Below are 17,893 nucleotides of genomic sequence, written 5' to 3'. Positions count from 1 at the left end.
ATCTAAAATCTTGAGTGTTTTGTCTTTTTCTGTGTATATATGTGACTGCATACATTTGTTGAAAGAAATATAAATATATATATACTGTACAGTGGCTTCAGATGAAGGCTTAATTCACCGCAGACACATCTGCATCACACTTTAATCTTTCATTTTCATGATGCTGGGAATTAGGGAATACACTGGGTATTTTTAACACTCACCTCAGAATCACACCAGGTGTTACGCAACTATGATCTAACACCGTTCACTGAACACACTGATAAAATCACTTCAAAACTTCTCATTTATTAAAAACAGACATTTACAGTTAAAGTGATGAAAGTCCAGTTCTGAAAGTGACTAAACACAAAGGGAAATTCATGAAACAGGTGTTTCCTTACAGCCACAGTTTAAGACCGGCAGAACGCAATAAAGATAAAACCAAAATCGTTCTTTTTCAACAACATAAATTTGAATAATAATAATAATAATAATAGTGTTATAAGTACTTTATATCACCTGCAAGTTTTATATCTGATCTCTCATAAAAATTATTTTATAAAACTAATTATTCACCTCAGTAGTCTGTATAATGAGGAGTTTGTTCACTCAATATAACACAATGCATGAACAATAATAATTTACCATGGTAAAAGTGGTTCTTGACTTAATGAACAGCTCTACCGTATTATTACTATTATTATTGTTGGTGCTGCTGTCGTTGTTGAGTCATAGGCACATTGACTTGACATTTACTATATTTCAAAATACATTCTTTCAACATCCTCTTCACATTTAAAAGGCCATAAACAGTTGAGTTGGACCCAAACAAAATATCAAAAATAAAGCCTCCTCCTCCAGTTAAAGTGCTTTTAGTATTGTTAACAAACATCCTGTTTATTCCAGTGTCAACTATGGGTAAAAAAAAACTAGATCTTTACCCTAGATAGCTCTGTACTGGCACTGTTAGACACCAACATAAATATAAATCACATCCAATGCAATCTCTCAATAAGACACGCACAGGTTATTCACTCTAAATGTTGTACCTTTGCTCTGTCATTAACTACAGTACAGTGGTTTAAATATAATGATTTGTGTTTTTCATTTGTCCATTGTAATCCATAATCCTTCAGCAAAAATAGACAGATATCCGTGTGTTTATGAAATCAGGTATTGTCCATCAGAGTTTACAGAAAAGTTGTTCTTCTCAAAGTGTCTCAGATGTGTAGCACTGCTATTCTTGGCCACAAGGAGGTGAACCAGTCTTTCCCAGTGAGCAGGTTCATCGCTCCAGAGTCTGTTGATGTTTTAACCAGTGTAAAGCAGCAGATCTATGTTGAATCATCAGTTGATTCCACATGGTCTAATAGTTTAGTAGTTTACAGTATTTCTCATTTATGGATTCCAGCTATGTCCGGAATGGAACACTAGCATACTAGCATTCATATGTAGCATACAGATTTTAAAAGTTACATGTGAAATGATGTGCATAATGCAGTGATGAGAGTTTTAAATAATAAAGAAATTCAGGAAAATGGGTTCCTCGACTGGTTGAACGTAACACTAGAAACATATCGTTTGAATGCACTGCAAGTAACGCTGAATAAAAGATCAAATCGTTGCCTCAAATTACTCAAAATTACCTCAGCTTCTGAAATCATAATATTGCACTGCATTGTGAGAAGGGTATTCCTCACAGTGTGCTCTGGTTCTGTTCTCCACAATTTGCGTCCCAGGCTTTTTGGAAAAACACGCCTGCATTGCCATTTCTGCAAAGTGATTTCATGTTGCTTCTTGCACATTTAGTAAAAAACTTGTAAAACGGTTAAATGACCTGTGGGAGCGCTAATTTGCCTATGTTTTATCGCATTGGTTGTTCTATGAATCTCAGCAGTTTGGAAATAAAATATCCATTTGGTGGAGCTGAACATGAACAGATGGACAAGAAACTGGTAAGTTTCTGTTTCATTGGTTATTGTACATATAGTAATGTATAATTCACAAATGAATGTCCGGTGAGTGTTTGAAAATAACATCATCTACATTAAATCCAGGCTTAAATGCAACCAATAGTGTTAACAAAAGCAAATGTGACATAAAATACATTTGCCGAGGAAATGATGGCATTTTTTCTTGCTTCTACAAGCCTTTGAGCTCTTTTATCATGACTCGTATTTCAGAAGACTGCAGCGCTTTGCATCGCATTGCACCGGGTGAGCTATCCAGCAAGTTTACTATGGCAGGAAAACCACATTAGGGACCTGACTATGTGATTATTATGAGCAAACATTAAAAATGTATTACTTATTAGCTCTTAACATATATATATTTCAAGTTACCATATGAAAATAGGCTTTTAACCATCAATATTCTGTCCTTGTAATCATAATTAGTTTGAAAAGGAAGTTGTTGGTTCTTTACTGTGAACAGAAACTGCAGTGAATTGTATGTGTAAAAGTATATTTTAGGAGTTTTGCAAATATGTAGGAGAAGGCATGCTTTTCCAATCATTTTCCCATAGTAGATCATTATGTGTTCTGTTCATACTGACAACGTGCATGCTATGCACAGTATATACGTAATATATACGGCAGAAACAGCAAGTGTAGTATGTTAGTGTGCTATTCCAAACATACTCACTGTCTTATCTTCTCTATTTCATGCTTGTATGCCAGTACATTTCAGTGCTAGCAAACTCTAATGGCACGCTACCTTGAATAACAGGTTAGCTCAGTGGCATCAAAAAAAGCTGGCGAACACTGAATCAAACAAGTACTCAAGCAATTTATCTCCATCTGATCCCCCCATTCATTCATTTGTATTACACTCTCTAGACGTTACTAATGCGGACGCTAAGCTGTTCTCGGCCACGCCCCCTTTCCTCCCGGTAACTCTCCTCCAATCGCTTCTTCTCCACATCCGCCCGTTGGTCTCCACCACCACTGCCTTGATGTTGTGGTGACTGGGTGTTTGGAGGCGGGGCTTGTTTGAAAAGGGGCATGGTCTTGGTCTTGGCAACCTTGTCAAAGAAAGTAAAATCAGCCATATACTTTCCAGAGGGGGAGAGGGAGACGACAGGTGGAAACTCATAGTCCCACAGGATCTCGTCGGGCAGGTAGGAGGTGCGAACTTGGCAGGTGGCCGAGGTCGGCTCCACGGTAGCACTCATGATCACAAGCAGCTCAAAGTCAGCCAGCTCTGGATCCGTCCACCCACCACCTTAGAAAGAATGATTCACAGTGAAACAGACAGCAGAAAAAATAAAGGATAGCGTCAATTATTCCCTGTATGGCTTTCTTTCAGTATGACAAATGAAATCTGATTTATGCTTGAACATAAGTATAAGTGTGTCATATCCAACAGATTTAGAGTGGGACTAAATCGAGCTCATCTATTTTCATTGACATTATCTTATTGAAAAAGAACTTTGATATTCTTCAAAGAACATTTATAGAATATTTATCATGTACACATTTACTTTATAAAGGATATTAATTATACTTAATGTGAACATCTGTTCATTAAGTCTTATCCTTACTCCATCTAGACGTCTATTACTTTAATTTTTCTACCTTAATTCTACTTATTTCATTTATCTTCATGTTCATTAAGCAGGTTTATTTCAGTTAACTAAAACTAAAACCATGAAAAACATTTCTGTTCTTTGAAATAAAATTAACATTGTATAATTGAAATAGTATCAAATAAAACTAAAATAAATCTGCCAAAGCAACATTTCTCGTTTTCAGTAAATCTTGATGTACTAATATGAAAATAATAATAAAAAAAAAAAAATATATATATATATATATATATATATATAGACATTATGTAAGGAAATTATGGCTCATAGCAGAAAAACAAATGCCTTCCCTCGCAAACATAGCATTCACCCACAGTCACACCCGCACACACACACCTGCATCAACATCCCACATTCAGAGCGATAGACTGTCATCTGTGAAAACAGTCTCATGAGGTTTCATAACCCACAAACACACGAGATCATGCTCACAAAAAGATTTGGTTTTCATGAGCCACGTTTTGACCCATTTAATTAGACTATAAATGATCAATATAATTTTTACATATAATTTTGTGATTATTAAATAAAAATACCAAAACAAAAAAAAGATTTTCATTTTATAGTACAAAGATAAAATTCAATACTAATATTTGCATATTAAATTCTTCATTTTCAAAAGTTAAAACATCAAGCTTAAATTTGAGATGGTTATGCCTGCATATAAACGTATGCGCTGCCAGTTTCAGAGTGAAGTGGCACGGTGTTCATTTACACATGCGCATATTATAATACAGCATTTTAGCATCTCAAAGCGGTTCGATTCTCCGTTAATGAACCAAGGCTCCGTAAGATGCTAAAACTCAGTATTTTAAAATGAAATCGCAGCCTTCAAGGTTTGATGATTGCATTCAGCCCTATCAAAATGTTTGTTTTCGATATATCATGCAGCCCTAGTTTGATACCATAAGTAAAACAATCTCTGAGTCAAACACACACACATATTCATGAGAGAAGTTAATATAACTGTATGCTGAGTGGTCACAGGGCTCCCACAGAGGCCCTTGTCTCCTCTCCTCAGCCTCTTACACAAACACAATGCCACATTCAGCAGACTGGCACACTGTGTATGGAAGTGTTTTTTTTTGTTTTTTTTTACTATAGATCCACACACACTGGTGCACACTGGGCACACATCCATACACATACATTTACACACAGCCACTCAGGCACACACAGATTTACACTGTAATGCAGTGGCACGCTTTCAGCGTTTCACGTTTTCTTCATTCATATGCAAATGTGCTTCCATTAGAGCATTCTGAATAGCTATTTCTTCTTCATATTCAGTTTTATATATATATATATACATTTTAAGGTAAACATACAACACCGAGTCCTTTCTGGGAGGACATGATGAAACGTGAAGTCATTGAGTTTAATTTGGATTAAGTAGCACAGATGTAAGTGGGGTCTATTAAAAATAACCCTATACCGTATAATCAGACTATAGACAATTACACCGTGCAATCTGGCTAGACCACAAACATGATGAGAAAGAAGCATTGAGATGAGAGAAAAAGCACATCAGAAACCATTAACAGATATACAAGGATATGCACGAACAGGAAAAACTCATAGACGTGCAAGATGAGAGTCGTATTCATTGAATCAAGTGCAAAAGCAGGGACTGTAGGGTCTGATATTTTGGGCCCTCGATGGGGTGTAGACTGGGACTGTAACTGAATCAACGACCTGCATTTCAGCACCAGGAACTGGGCTGCTTTGTGCCTCTAATGAGACACTCTGGCACGCTCTTATACACACATTCCTGCCAAGGAGAGAGAATGTATAAAAGAAAGAGCTAGGGAAAGCTACATCTGAAAAGATAGTGAATGTGTGCTAACAGATGGCAAATGAGATGGAGGGAGTTAGAAGACAATAAATGCAGCTCATCTGCCAATAATAGAAACCCCAATCCTCTCCACCATTACCACCATCACTTAGTTCATTATTGGATTTTCTACCATTCACACTTTTGTTTTACTGTGTATAGAATGTGAAATCTGCTTCTGCTCTTTAACCTCCCAAAATTCAATTAAACATTTGCAGTCTTTACCACAAAGGATATAAATAATTCCCAAATGCCAATCCTGACACCAAAGGTCCTTTCTGAAAAATGGATTCCCAGCTAGTTTAAGCTCAAAATATACTTAAAACCACCAAAACACACCAGCCTTGTGGATTGGTGGCTTGTCCGGTCTGTTTTTCCCAGCATAATTTGAAGGGATATCTGTTTACATTTAGTCTTGTTGAATCTTGTAATAAATAATTACACCAGCATCGATAAACCAGCTACATTGGCTGATGGCTGGTTGATTACTTCTGATGCTAAATGTTGCTGCTTGGTAGAGTGATATTATTATTGCTTAAACTGAAGCAAGGACTGATGGGACAACATCTGTCCACCACAAATTCACAGATGATGAGTGGAAGACATATTTCCACATCCGAAACATAGAACTCAAAGAAAACCCCAAGTTCTCAAGTTTTTCCAATGCATGATTACAACATTATAGTGGTGTTAATTTGCTTTATTTTATAAATACTCAAAGGCATCACTGCATTTGGTTGTGGACCAGCAAGCAACAACCCAGAACATTTAGCAACCACTAGCAATTCTCAAATAAAATACCCAGAGTACTCTTGCAAATGCGTAGCAATGCCCAAGCAACCTAGCCAAAAACCCTAAAATAATGGTAGCAAGTTTTACGCAAACAAACAGTAAATCCACAAATCTAGTTCACATTTATCCTTATGAATAATTAAACAGAGGCAAAATGGAAACATAAATTGAGCCACTTTGGCCTGCCATGTGCACTTGATTCAGGTGTGAAGTGTCAGTGGAAACAGGGCACCAGCATGTACTCAAAGTGCCAAAACTCCCTGAACCATCTGCCTGCAGCATGACCTCTGCGCTCAAACAGAGCTTCTCCGGTGTCTTCGACATCTCTCCCCACACTGCTGTTTCACGTTTCTCTTCTGTAGCACTCTATCCTCAAAGCAACTCTGCTGTAGCCACGGGAGTCGTTGCCCAACCATGCTGTCCCTGTTCTCAGGTGTATCCTACTGACAGTCTTCATCTGCCACCATAGTCAGTGCCATCTCAGCAGTCCCCCACAATCACAAAGAAGCAAAGATTAGTTTTTAAGAACTAAAAAAAAAAACATGCATTTGACAGACTTTTTATTGAAAACAACTTTCATTGCATTTATGGTACACATGATCATGGGTTCAATTCCCATGGAATGCATTAACATCAGTTCAACTAATGTTGAATATTTAACATCAGTGAACATCAATATAAGGTCATGCACTCCTTGGGAATTGAACCCACCTGAATTTGGCAGACGCTTTTATAGAAAGCAACATACATTGCATTATACGTGGTCATGGGTAAGATTCGCAAGGAATTCATGACCATAGCTATGCTAGAGCAATGCTCTACTGTTTCATACAGGAATCTCTAAATCCCTGTGAGGTGATGGGTTTAAATTCTACATATATGAGAAAATGGAGTAGTGACATCTAGTAATTCAAGATCATGGCTGGTAACCAGATGGTTGCTGGTTAATTCACCAGAAGGAACGGTCCATGAGCCAACAGAGCAAGACACCTAAGGCTGCACCTGCTGAAACTGTGCCTTTTGTGTTATACATCTACCCATTTGGCATATGCTTGACCCAAGACCTTGGCATATCCAGTACCATGCACCTCCATTTGCACTTTTATTTATTTATTTTACCTTTATTTATCCAGGTAAACTGTTTGAGAACCACTTCTCATTTACAAACATGACCTGACCAAGAGGCTACAGGAATAAATAGGAACATACTGTACATAGGCAAATACATGACACATTGAACAAGCAATTAAATAAAAAAAATAGACAACAAAGAAAAAAGAGAAAAAGAAAATCAGGTAAGTGCTTAAGTAAGTGTGTATAAATATGATTCATGATTTTCAGCAGGAACAAGAGTCAACTATGTAATTTTGAAGGTTTTGTTTAAAGGTGGTGATTGGTATCAGAGATATAAGTTTCATGGTAGTGTGTAGTATGTTCCAGTTATATAGTACTGCAAAGCGCAAGGCATTATCTCTAAAAGTAGTAGAAGTGGGGGGGGGGTACTAAATTTAATCAAATTACCTGATCTTGTGTAATGGGAGTTATGAATGGCATGAAGAAGAGATGACAAATAGAGAAGTATCTTGCCCAGGATTGTCTTGTATATGAAGAGAAAAAACAATGATGGTGTCGCCGGGTATGAAGGGAGGGTCAGCCCAGTTTATACAGGTCACAGTGATGAGTGTGAAAGGGTGCATTAGTGGCAAAACGGATGGCTGATAAATTGTGTCAAGTTTTTTTTAGGGCTGTGTTTGGTGCCATTCTGTAGATAACATCGCCATAATCCAAAATTGGCAGTACTGTAATTTTTACAAGGGTACATTTGGTAGCGTAAGTAAAGGAAGCTTTATTGTGGAAAAGAAAGGCTAGTCTAGCTTTGACTTTTGTTTGAAGGTAATTGATGTGTGTAATGAATGACAGGGATGAATCCAACCAAATGCCTAGATATTTATATTATTTGACATACTCCAGAGCCATATCGTATCATGCAAGTGATTGTAAGTGGAGTCTGGGTAACCGGTTTTCTGCTGAAAAGTATACATTTTGTCTTACTGGTGTTAATACGGAGGTGAAGATTGTCAAAAAAAACTGCTCTATAGAGGTGAAGCTGAGTTTAAGACTGGAAGCCGCAGAATTTGGAGAGGATCCAACTGAGTACAAAATGGTATCATCTGCATAAAGATGAATCCGAGAGGTGCCAGCAGCACTGACTATACCATTGATGTAAATAGAAAAAAGGGTTGGGCACAGGATGGAGCCTTGAGGCACACCTTTAGAGATAATAATTGGGTCTGACATGAAGTTTTCAACCTTCAATTGCTGGAGACGGTTGGTGAGATAATTGGCAAACCAATTACAAGTAGATGAGGACAAACCAATACTGGAAAGCTTATATAAAAAGATCCTATGGTCAGCAGAATCAAAGGCCTTAGCAAGGTATATAAAGGTGTCAATACAGACCTGCTAGCTGTCTAATGCTGTAATTACACCATCAAGGACCTTTGTAGTGGCTGTTATGCACCCATGTCCCATTCAAAAACCAGATTGCATGTCAAATAATATATGATTCTTATCCAAGAAATAATTTAACTGTTTTTGGACAAGCTTCTCCAAAACTTTGGGAAGGCATGGTAAGATGGAAATTGGGTAATACAATTTGGGTCAGATTCAGAATCCCCTTTGAAGAGGGGAACAATTATGGCTGATTTCCAATCAGTAGGGAACTCAGAGAGCTGTGACATGTTAAATAGTCTTGTGACTGGAACGGCAATAATGTGGGCTGCTGCTTTTAAGAAGGCCAGCAGATTTGTTTGTACTCAGCTTGGTGAGTTCATTCTGGACTTCAGAGGTGGAGAAAGGCATAAATGAGAAGCCACTGTTGCTTGGTGAAAAAAGTTGGATATCTGCTGAGGGTGTAACTGAAGTGTCCATTGAGACTGGATTAGGGTTTGACATTGAAACTGTATGGGTTGCATTAATAAAGTGATGATTTAGAAATGAGGCCATCTGAGACTTCTCAGTAATAATAATGTCGTTAAATAACATAGAAACTGGTAAATGAGGGAAAATAACTTTGTTTTTAATTACCTTGACTGTTTTCCAGAATGCCCTAGCATCAGTGCCACATGTGGTGCGTTTCTCTTTAAAATTAGAGATTCTGGCATTTCTGATTGCCTGTGTTGCTTTATTTCTGCATTGACGGAAGGCCAGCCAGTCAACTGGAGATTGGCTAGAGCGAGCCTTTCCCCAGAGGGCATTTTTATGATGAATAATCTCAGCCAGGTCATTGGAAAATCAGGGGCTATATCGATTTTTTATTCTATCCTTTTTCAAAGGGACATGCTTTCTCATAATCAGGCTGAAAGTGTTTTTGAAAAAAAACCACGCCTCTTCCAAGGAGGGGAAGGAATGAATTATGTCCCAGGACACAGCCGCAACATCTTGGAGAAAAGCTTGCATGTCCAGGTTTTTCAAAGAGTGCTTGGTTACAATTACTGGGGGCCTTTTAAATGAAAGGCCAGAGCGTAAACTGCAGTGATACTAATTCAACTTACAGTAGAAAGTAATGAATACTTTTTTCTAATGGGACAGTTCTATGCTTATGATTAGAATTTCAACATCTCAACATCACATTTTATTGTTCTAGTTAACCTCCTAGTTCTCCTAGGCTTGCGTACCTTTGGCAGCCCATGCCCGCATTGGGCTGTTGTCATCAATCACATGGAAGTAAGTGAGGGGCAAGATGAGGAAGGGGCTCTCACTGGATGTGTCCACTTGGAAGGCTACATTCCTTTGGTCCAGACGCACTGTCTCACCCTCTTTAGTCAGTGCCGTCTGCAGCAGCTTACCTGTTACCTGAAGAATCCCAGGAATTGGACATACAGTATGATAAGCGGCACATATGTTACAATATAAATTAACATAAATTTAAAGATTAATGCATCATATGTGTTTACCTGGCAGCCTAAAAGGAGACTCTTACGCATGTTAGCGACACGGATCATAAGACAAGGTCGGCCCTCATGATTGGCGACCACAGCATGTTGACTGAACTTCACCGTCTCACCACGTTTTTTCGGCCGTGCTACCTACATACACCAGATGAAAATGTACACAATGCCTTATTAGATCTGAGACAATTGAACAGGTCATATTTTTTTTATTTTTAAAACAATATTGTTGTAGATCAGTCCAGTTCCAGTATGGATGTATGATTAATCACAACACAGCTGGAATCCCAATATGTCTTAGTACAATTATCAACCTGCAAAGGCTTGGGTTTTATTGAAATTAATACATGTTCTGTGTTTTTGAAGCTCAGCACTGTGTTCATTTACACGTGGGCAGCTCATAATAGATCATCCTGTGTTTTCAGTGCCTTGGATCGACTTTGTTAAAAGAAAATGCTGCTCCGCAAAAAAATCCATCTCTGAATTTGCTTTGAGTTTGGTCCACTTATGAATTTGGGAACTCAGTATTTGTCAGCCTTCTTCCAAAACTTGTAATGAGAATCACTACTAAACTGGTTAACGTCAACAAAATAAGTGCTTAAGGGTCTCCTTGAGATTTTCTGCCAAAATAAAAGTTAGATTTTTTTAACATTTTAAAATTGAAGATATAAGACAAACATACATATTAGTGTTGTTATTGTACAGTACAGTACTATACAATATTTTAATATCTGTTTTTTTTCTTAATAATGTGATCAGATTTTGTGTTTCCAAATTGTGCAGCCCTTAATTCAAGTGCTGCAAAAGTACATTTGCGTTAAAACCAAAACTAACTTTTCAGACTTTTCAGTATTCTGTTGTACCTTGGCAAGGAAGGTTCCAGTGATGAAGCTCTCCATCAACATGGTGATGACAAGTTGGACAATAAGCAGAATGATAGCAAGAGGACATTCCTCAGTGATGCAGCGAAAGCCATAACCAATCGTAGTTTGTGATTCCAGGGAGAAAAGGAATGCTCCCGTCAGGGTTTGGACCTGCATCACACATGGTGTGTGGTTGGACGGAGGGTCGAACTCTAGTGAGAATAGACAATAACCAAAAAGATGAAGATTACAGGCTTGCAACATAAAAATAATAAACATGCAGGTCCTATTGCAGAACATATTCTTTCCTCCTCACCTAGCAAATCTCCATGCACAAGTGCCACTAAGTACCACAGCACACCAAAAACAAACCAGGTGCCAGCGAAGGTGGCAGAAAACAGAAAAAGCTTGTAACGCCACTGCATGTCCAGGAAGGTCGTCCAAATGTCACGCAGGTAAAGCTTCCCTCGACCGCTAATGTGTTCGATACGTACATTGCTCCGCCCATCTTTAGATAGCACCCGGCGACGGCGTCTCAATGCAGCAGGTCCGTTTTCTGTCGAAGTCCCGCCTCCTCCACCTAGGAGTGGCTTTAGAACATCTGTCTGTGTCTGGGAGTGGCAGACCTTCTGTGGGGAGGAGCTACGGGAAGAAGGGGGCGTGGCAGAGGTCATAACTAGAAGGGAAGAGAGAGATGGTTTAAAATCAGTAGTCGGATTTCTTCTAACTTCATGCAGACTTGAGCTCTAGGGTTACAAAGGGATTGGCTACCCCTGGTTTAAAATGTAAATGTTTACTATTTATGGTAAATAAAAGGAAAGGAAAGTTAAAAATTAAAAGTTGTTATTTTTTACAAAGATTATATATGTATTGAGTACAACTGCAAATTATCTCCACTAATTTCCGCTATTACTGGGGTTAGAACTGAACTTCAACCAGAGATTAAGAACCAAGAGCCTCATAAAACATTCATGCATTAAAACTCATCATGGCATAGTGGTTTGTGTTCAACATGCAAACAAAAGCAGTTTCTAAAATGCTCAGGTGACAAGGCTTTCTTCATTCAGAACTCTAGATTAAGACTGCTGAGGTTTTAATCACACAAGGCTGGTTGTTCCATGGAAAAGAGACAGTCTGTAATTAGGTCAATGCTCAATTATGACTAAACACTGAGATGATCAGACAATGATCAACAGATAATACTGTCCCACATAAAAGTGACTCTCTCACAATTAGAGTTCAATGTCATGAAGTCTACATTTTACAGTACCTTTTTGAAGCATAGAATAAATCACAGTTTTTTTTAAGTGATTCACCATATAAAGCAGTTTTTAGAAACTTCTTAGTACAATATCATTACAAACTTGTAAATTACAATTAAAGACTTTTATTTTTAAAATATATTATTGTAATAACAACAAACTTTGGGGGTAAAGTGTAACCTGGACTTCTCTTTGCTTGAGTGTTAGGTTTTTGCTCTGAAACTGAACTATGATGTTGTTATCTGTCAGTTTGTTTTCACATTGCCATTTATATTTTTCTCACAATTCCACTGATCTCCCAAATTTTTGTTCTGGCCAGCATTGGATGTTATCAGGCGGGACTCATACACACCACAGTTTAGGTTACAGAAACTACTAGTATCTTGTTACTCTGACATAAAAAGAAGTTCTTAATGAAATAACCAATCCAGCAGTTGGGCTTCGGTGTGAGAAACCTGTCACCTTATCACCATCTGTAAAATCTAGGTCGTCTTGAAGCATTTTAAAAGATATAGCTCATGGGAAGCGAGAGGACTCCATCTCTATCTGAGCTCTATCTGAAAGATATGCATCATCCAATTAAAGAGAGCCACATTGGGGACACATTAGGGACTCTCAGCAGTATCTAAAAACTACTTTTCTAAAAGCTGAAATGGGCAAAGTAGCTTTATCGCAGACATGTGAGTGCATCCTTCTCTCCAGAGGTTTGTGTGTGCCAGGAAGGGATAAAGGGCCAGGTTTGGGGGCGACCCTGGTGGTCCGTTACTCTTTTTTGACTCTACATTCAGGCCCTCCAGCTGCCCAAGCACATTAAATGGCCCTCATTCACACAGTGGAAGCAGCTGCCCTTTCTCATTTAAAGGCTAGTCGTCAGCACTGACCAACTCACATGCAGTGCTCGGCTGACCCGGGTGAGCAGTGAAAGGGTAACTTATTTAACTTATTCACCATCCAAAAACACAAAACCGCAGGAAGCAATCAGAGATGAAAAGAAAAACACAATGCTTTCCATATTCTCTAGATTCCTCTCTTAAACTGAGGATGACGTTTCTTAACCTTCACCTTTATAAACTTTGTTTCATAGATGCTGCTTCCAGCTTTTTCACTTCGCCTGTGCTTTTGCTCAAACTTTTTGTGTATGCAAACCACACATTATCTAGAAAAAGTACAGAGATAACGCTCTGAGAACAGACCATTCTGACATTGTAAATCCCAAATAGTGATGGATAAAAGACGAGACGAACCATCATAGATGAACCATTTTAAGCTTCACAAACATTATACAAACATCAAACTCTACAGTGGCCCGAAATACACACTTCAGTGATTCTTTAAAATGTCTGAATGTCATTACATCAGATAACAAAATAACAATTGTCAATTATTTTCAAGAAAGTCTACTTAAACACAATTTTTAATCAAACATCTTGACATTGTCTTTCTTCAGTGGAACACCAAATATATTTTGAAGAACATTGGGAACCAACAATTTTGGACCCCATTGACTTTTCATTTTATGTTCCACAAAATAAAGTCAATAAAATAGTAGTGCAAGTTGCAGGAAATAATGTTTTCATTTTGGGGTGAACTGTCCTCTCCATTTATAAGGTATTTATCTTGGTAGAGCATTCATTAGAAGTGTCTGAATGTTATTTCATTATAAATATATGAATTATGTTAATTTATGAATTATTATAAAGTTAAATGTTTTTTGTATATTACAGGCAGATAGCACAAACACAATTTTCCAAAGTCAAAAGAAAAAGACAAAACAATAGATGTACAGTAGTGTTGAATGAAGAGTATTATGTAACTTTGTTTGTGGTTAGTGGATCATACTGCTACTTAATGTGATTCTCTACTGAACATACATCCACTAAAAATCACCAAAACAGTAGCTGATTCAAAGAAATTAAGACAAAAATTAAGAAAATAGTTTCTCCTGAGGAAAAAAGATGCCAGCAATCTCACGTGTCTCAGAAGAAAACTTAACAGTGACTCAAACTGTGTTCAGATTCACCAAAAAAATCTGTAATCAAACTAAATCTCAAAAATGAGCAAAATGTATCGCCCAGCTCTTTATACCTGCGATATATACTATTTATATAGCAAATCTCTTAACTGCTTGATTGCTTTAACCACTGATTAAATGATTGCTTGAAAGCTCTAATCTGCTAAATGTGACTATAAACACAAGATATTATAAACATTAACATCATGATTTTCTGCAAAGCTGCTTGGAAACACTTTGTATTGAGAAATTATTTGACTTGTTAAATTCTATTCATGTTCATTTAATAGCTTTATAAACTTACTGGACATCAAACAATCGACTCATTTGTAAATTTGAGGGCAAAAAGCTAATAGGAAGTTAATACATAAAAACAAAAAACATAACTCATAACCAATATCTTAGCTATGGTACACTAGGAATCATTGTCAAGGGTGACTGTATTCATTAATACTGTTCAATCTCATTCTCTTCTCTTGCTCTCTGCATTCTTGATTAAATGTCTAGTGGTAGTTTTGTCTCACTCAGCCCTCCACATCAAATAAGATGAATAAATGAAATGAATGAGTATCAGGGAGATGTGATACGCTCTCTCCTCTCTGACCTCACTCTCTCTCTGGACTCACACTGAGAGAATGAATAGGTATCTGTCTGGATCTCTGTGCTCTGAATACTAACGCCAGCCGAGAGTGAGGAGGCGGTTCCTCGCCGAGGCACGTGTTATTAGCAGAGTGTACACACAGCTGACCTCTGAACTCCGGCAGGACACGCCCACTGATACAGTGCATACAGCAGACAAACACTGACAGGCACTTGACTCAAAGTATGCTTCTCATGCTCTCAAAGACCTTGAGATGCATTAAATTAGCTCTGTAGACAAATATATATTGTGCCTACACATGAATATTTGACTAGAATACATGCAAATTAATTCAACACTACTGAGAAGACAAATTGGCATCATGTCCATATTTCAGTGTGTTATTTCATAACTTTATTATTATTATGCAATATAGAAAACAGTCATTAAGAATAAGGAAGTGCATCCAAACTTTTGAATTGAACTGTATTGATGAACATGGACATGAGTTCACAGAAAGCGGCAAAAACGAAGCCTTTTTGTTTCACTGTGAGAGTTTACAAATTGTCTTTGTTTTTTTTTTACTCTCTTCCTCTCACTTTCTGTCCTCCCTCGATGTCTTTCTTTCTCACTCGCTGTCCTGTATACACAAGAATCCTTTTGTTTAGAGACGAGATGAAAGAGACAAAAGCCACCATTGAAAAATACAGCAGTGCATGTGTGAGAGAGAGAGAGAGAGAGAGAGAGAGACGAAGGAAGGAATGACATCCAGAGATGGACAGAAAACAGGCCGATATTAAAACTCTCATCAGTATTCTGTGGATGTGTGAACTTTTACTTTCCTCTCTTCAGATCCAGCGCGATTCTCTCAGTCACAGTCAAACGTACTTTACTTTTCTATTTTACAGTTCACTGGAAATCACTCTGTGAACAAAATGACTCTCTTAACAGATCAACATGTCCACAATTATCTGATCTAGGTAGATCAGTTATTTCATCGACTCGCTTAGTTTAAATCTCCGAAATAACCATTTTGAAATGAATGGTGGGGGGGGGGGGGGGTTGGGGGTAAAGGAAACGTCCAAAAAGAAAACCCAAAGACTTTCCCAGGTCTGATGCTTGCCAGAAATAGCCATGGGGAGCATATCAGATCAGTTGAAACGAAAAAAAAAAAAAAAAGAATAACCACGCGATGCTGTGTTTCAGTCAAAGTCTATACAATTATTTTGATAGCAGCCTGCTCCTTTATATGACTGAATCAGTAAATATTATCTCTCTACAGCTCATACATGAAATTTAATACAGTGAACTGTAACTGTAAATTGAATTTGAAAGCTTTACACACTAAAAGTTATAATTTTAAATCAAACTACTACTATAATAAATGATCATGATATTTAAAAGGTAACATTACATTGCAGACAAAACACAATAAATAAATAAATAAATAAATACATTTTATTTTGCATAATATTAGACATATTAAACTTTGAAAGAGAGTGATGGAAACTAATAAACATTATGTGCATTATTAATTTGTTTTAGCAAATTAAATAACAAATTTAAACACAAAACATTACATTTGCGCAATCACATCTGAAAAACAATATAATGTTTATTTCCTGTGTACAACTCATGTTTAACAGTGATATATGTCTATACGTCTTAGAGATGCACCTGTTTGTTCACTGATGTATTTACTGTCTGGCATTGCAAGGATCTTATGCATATTGGACTTATTTAAAGATAAGACATGTGGATTGAAAACTGCACAGATGTAGCATAAATGATGTTTATGGTTTAGTTTCTTCATAAAGCTGCATCATCCTGAAAGAACTCAATCTCAGCACATCCTCCAGGCCTCAGGGCTGACTTCAGCAAGGATGTTACAGGTTTACTTCAGCACTTACCTTTTCACTGAGGACTTGAATCCAGAGCTCTCTCCCTCTCTCTCTCTCTCTTTGTGGTTTAGAGCAGTCGATGCTGTTTTCCAGTTTCAGGAGACAATCCGAGGCGAAAGTTGTGAAAGTGTTCAGGACGCAGAGAAGCGCGTTCCTTGCGTATTCGTCAACATCATCCGCTCCAGAAGAGTGACAAACCGCGCAGTTCTCATAATGTTCATCACTCATATGAAACACTACTAATTCAAACAATTATAGTCTCTACTCCTAAATATTTGTGCAAATAGGCTATACAAAATCGATCAAGTAAAAAAAATAGCCTAGGCTATATATAATAGGCTCGATAGCAATAAGTTAGTCAGTCAGAGTCAAATGTTACCGACTAATTATGTCTATCTCCCTCTCTCTCTCTCTCTCTATCCTCCTCGGTCTCTTGTCTTGTTTTAAGTGACTCCTCAAGAAGTTTTGTTTGCAGCTCTCTCTGACAACTTTCTCCTCTCGTCTCAGTCCTGTCTTTCATTGTTGATGTAAATACGTACTTTCAGCGCCTCAGTACTATTTAATTCATGAATTCATCCTCCTCCCGCCCCCCGTGTGTGTCTCTGTCTGCAGAAAGAGCTCTTGTTGAGCTCCTCCGCTGTTTAGCTTTTGTAAACTTTCCTGCTTGATTTAAATATGTCGAAATGAAGTAACTGTATGTTCGCATGGCACATGGGCTACATTATTTAGCCTATAAATCCGACCTCGGATGTTGCATTAGTGCTTTGGCGATTTTGCCTCTTTCTTTATCCGAGCGGAATTTGCGACTTTGACTCTGAAGTCGATCCATGACTCTTCAATAACTGCGCAGAAACAGCCGCAAACCTTTTAAAAAAAAAGAGAGGCGCTGGCAGGAACAGAGAAATAATTACTGTAATTATGATTTATAGTACTACTTAAAAAACAAGCAAAATAGCCTAATATTTTTTTTTAAACTACCTAAAAAAAGATACTAATCCTGATAGCACATATAACGGAGATGTGTATTTTATTTTTATTTTTTTTATTTTTTTTGTTATCTGCAATAGAACGTTTCCTATCAGATGTCAAATTTCGGCTATTCCTATTTCGGCTGTCATACAAAACTAATAAA

At 37.5% G+C, this 17,893-nt stretch overlaps 1 protein-coding gene across 1 annotated transcript; it reads right to left on the bottom strand.

Moving 5' to 3' along the window:
• Positions 1–268: 268 nt before the first annotated feature.
• On the bottom strand, positions 269–17,331 carry LOC128017437 (ATP-sensitive inward rectifier potassium channel 10-like). Its single transcript, XM_052602833.1, has 6 exons — positions 16,771–17,331; positions 11,324–11,683; positions 11,008–11,219; positions 10,151–10,282; positions 9,872–10,049; positions 269–3,204 (listed from the first exon to the last, which is right to left on the bottom strand). Exons 2-6 carry the CDS (start codon positions 11,679–11,681, stop codon positions 2,816–2,818), a joined length of 1,269 nt encoding a protein of 422 aa, XP_052458793.1. The 5' UTR covers positions 11,682–11,683; positions 16,771–17,331; the 3' UTR covers positions 269–2,815.
• Positions 17,332–17,893: the final 562 nt, after the last annotated feature.

The sequence above is a fragment of the Carassius gibelio genome, chromosome A7, assembly GCF_023724105.1.
Source record: "Carassius gibelio isolate Cgi1373 ecotype wild population from Czech Republic chromosome A7, carGib1.2-hapl.c, whole genome shotgun sequence".
NCBI lineage: Eukaryota > Metazoa > Chordata > Actinopteri > Cypriniformes > Cyprinidae > Carassius > Carassius gibelio.
Note: the sequence above shows the minus strand (reverse complement) of the source record. Positions and strands in the feature narration are given on the sequence as shown.

What these genes read in the sequence shown, in the direction of transcription:
- LOC128017437 (XM_052602833.1), bottom strand. Translation starts at nt 11,681, where the DNA reads ATGACCTCTGCCACGCCCCCTTCTTCCCGTAGCTCCTCCCCACAGAAG. An exon ending in CTGGAACCTTCCTTGCCAAG is followed by an intron (nt 10,283 to 11,007) that starts GTACAACAGAAT and finishes TGGTGTATGTAG; the next exon opens with GTAGCACGGCCGAAAAAACG. An exon ending in GTCTCCTTTTAGGCTGCCAG is followed by an intron (nt 10,050 to 10,150) that starts GTAAACACATAT and finishes GGGATTCTTCAG; the next exon opens with GTAACAGGTAAGCTGCTGCA.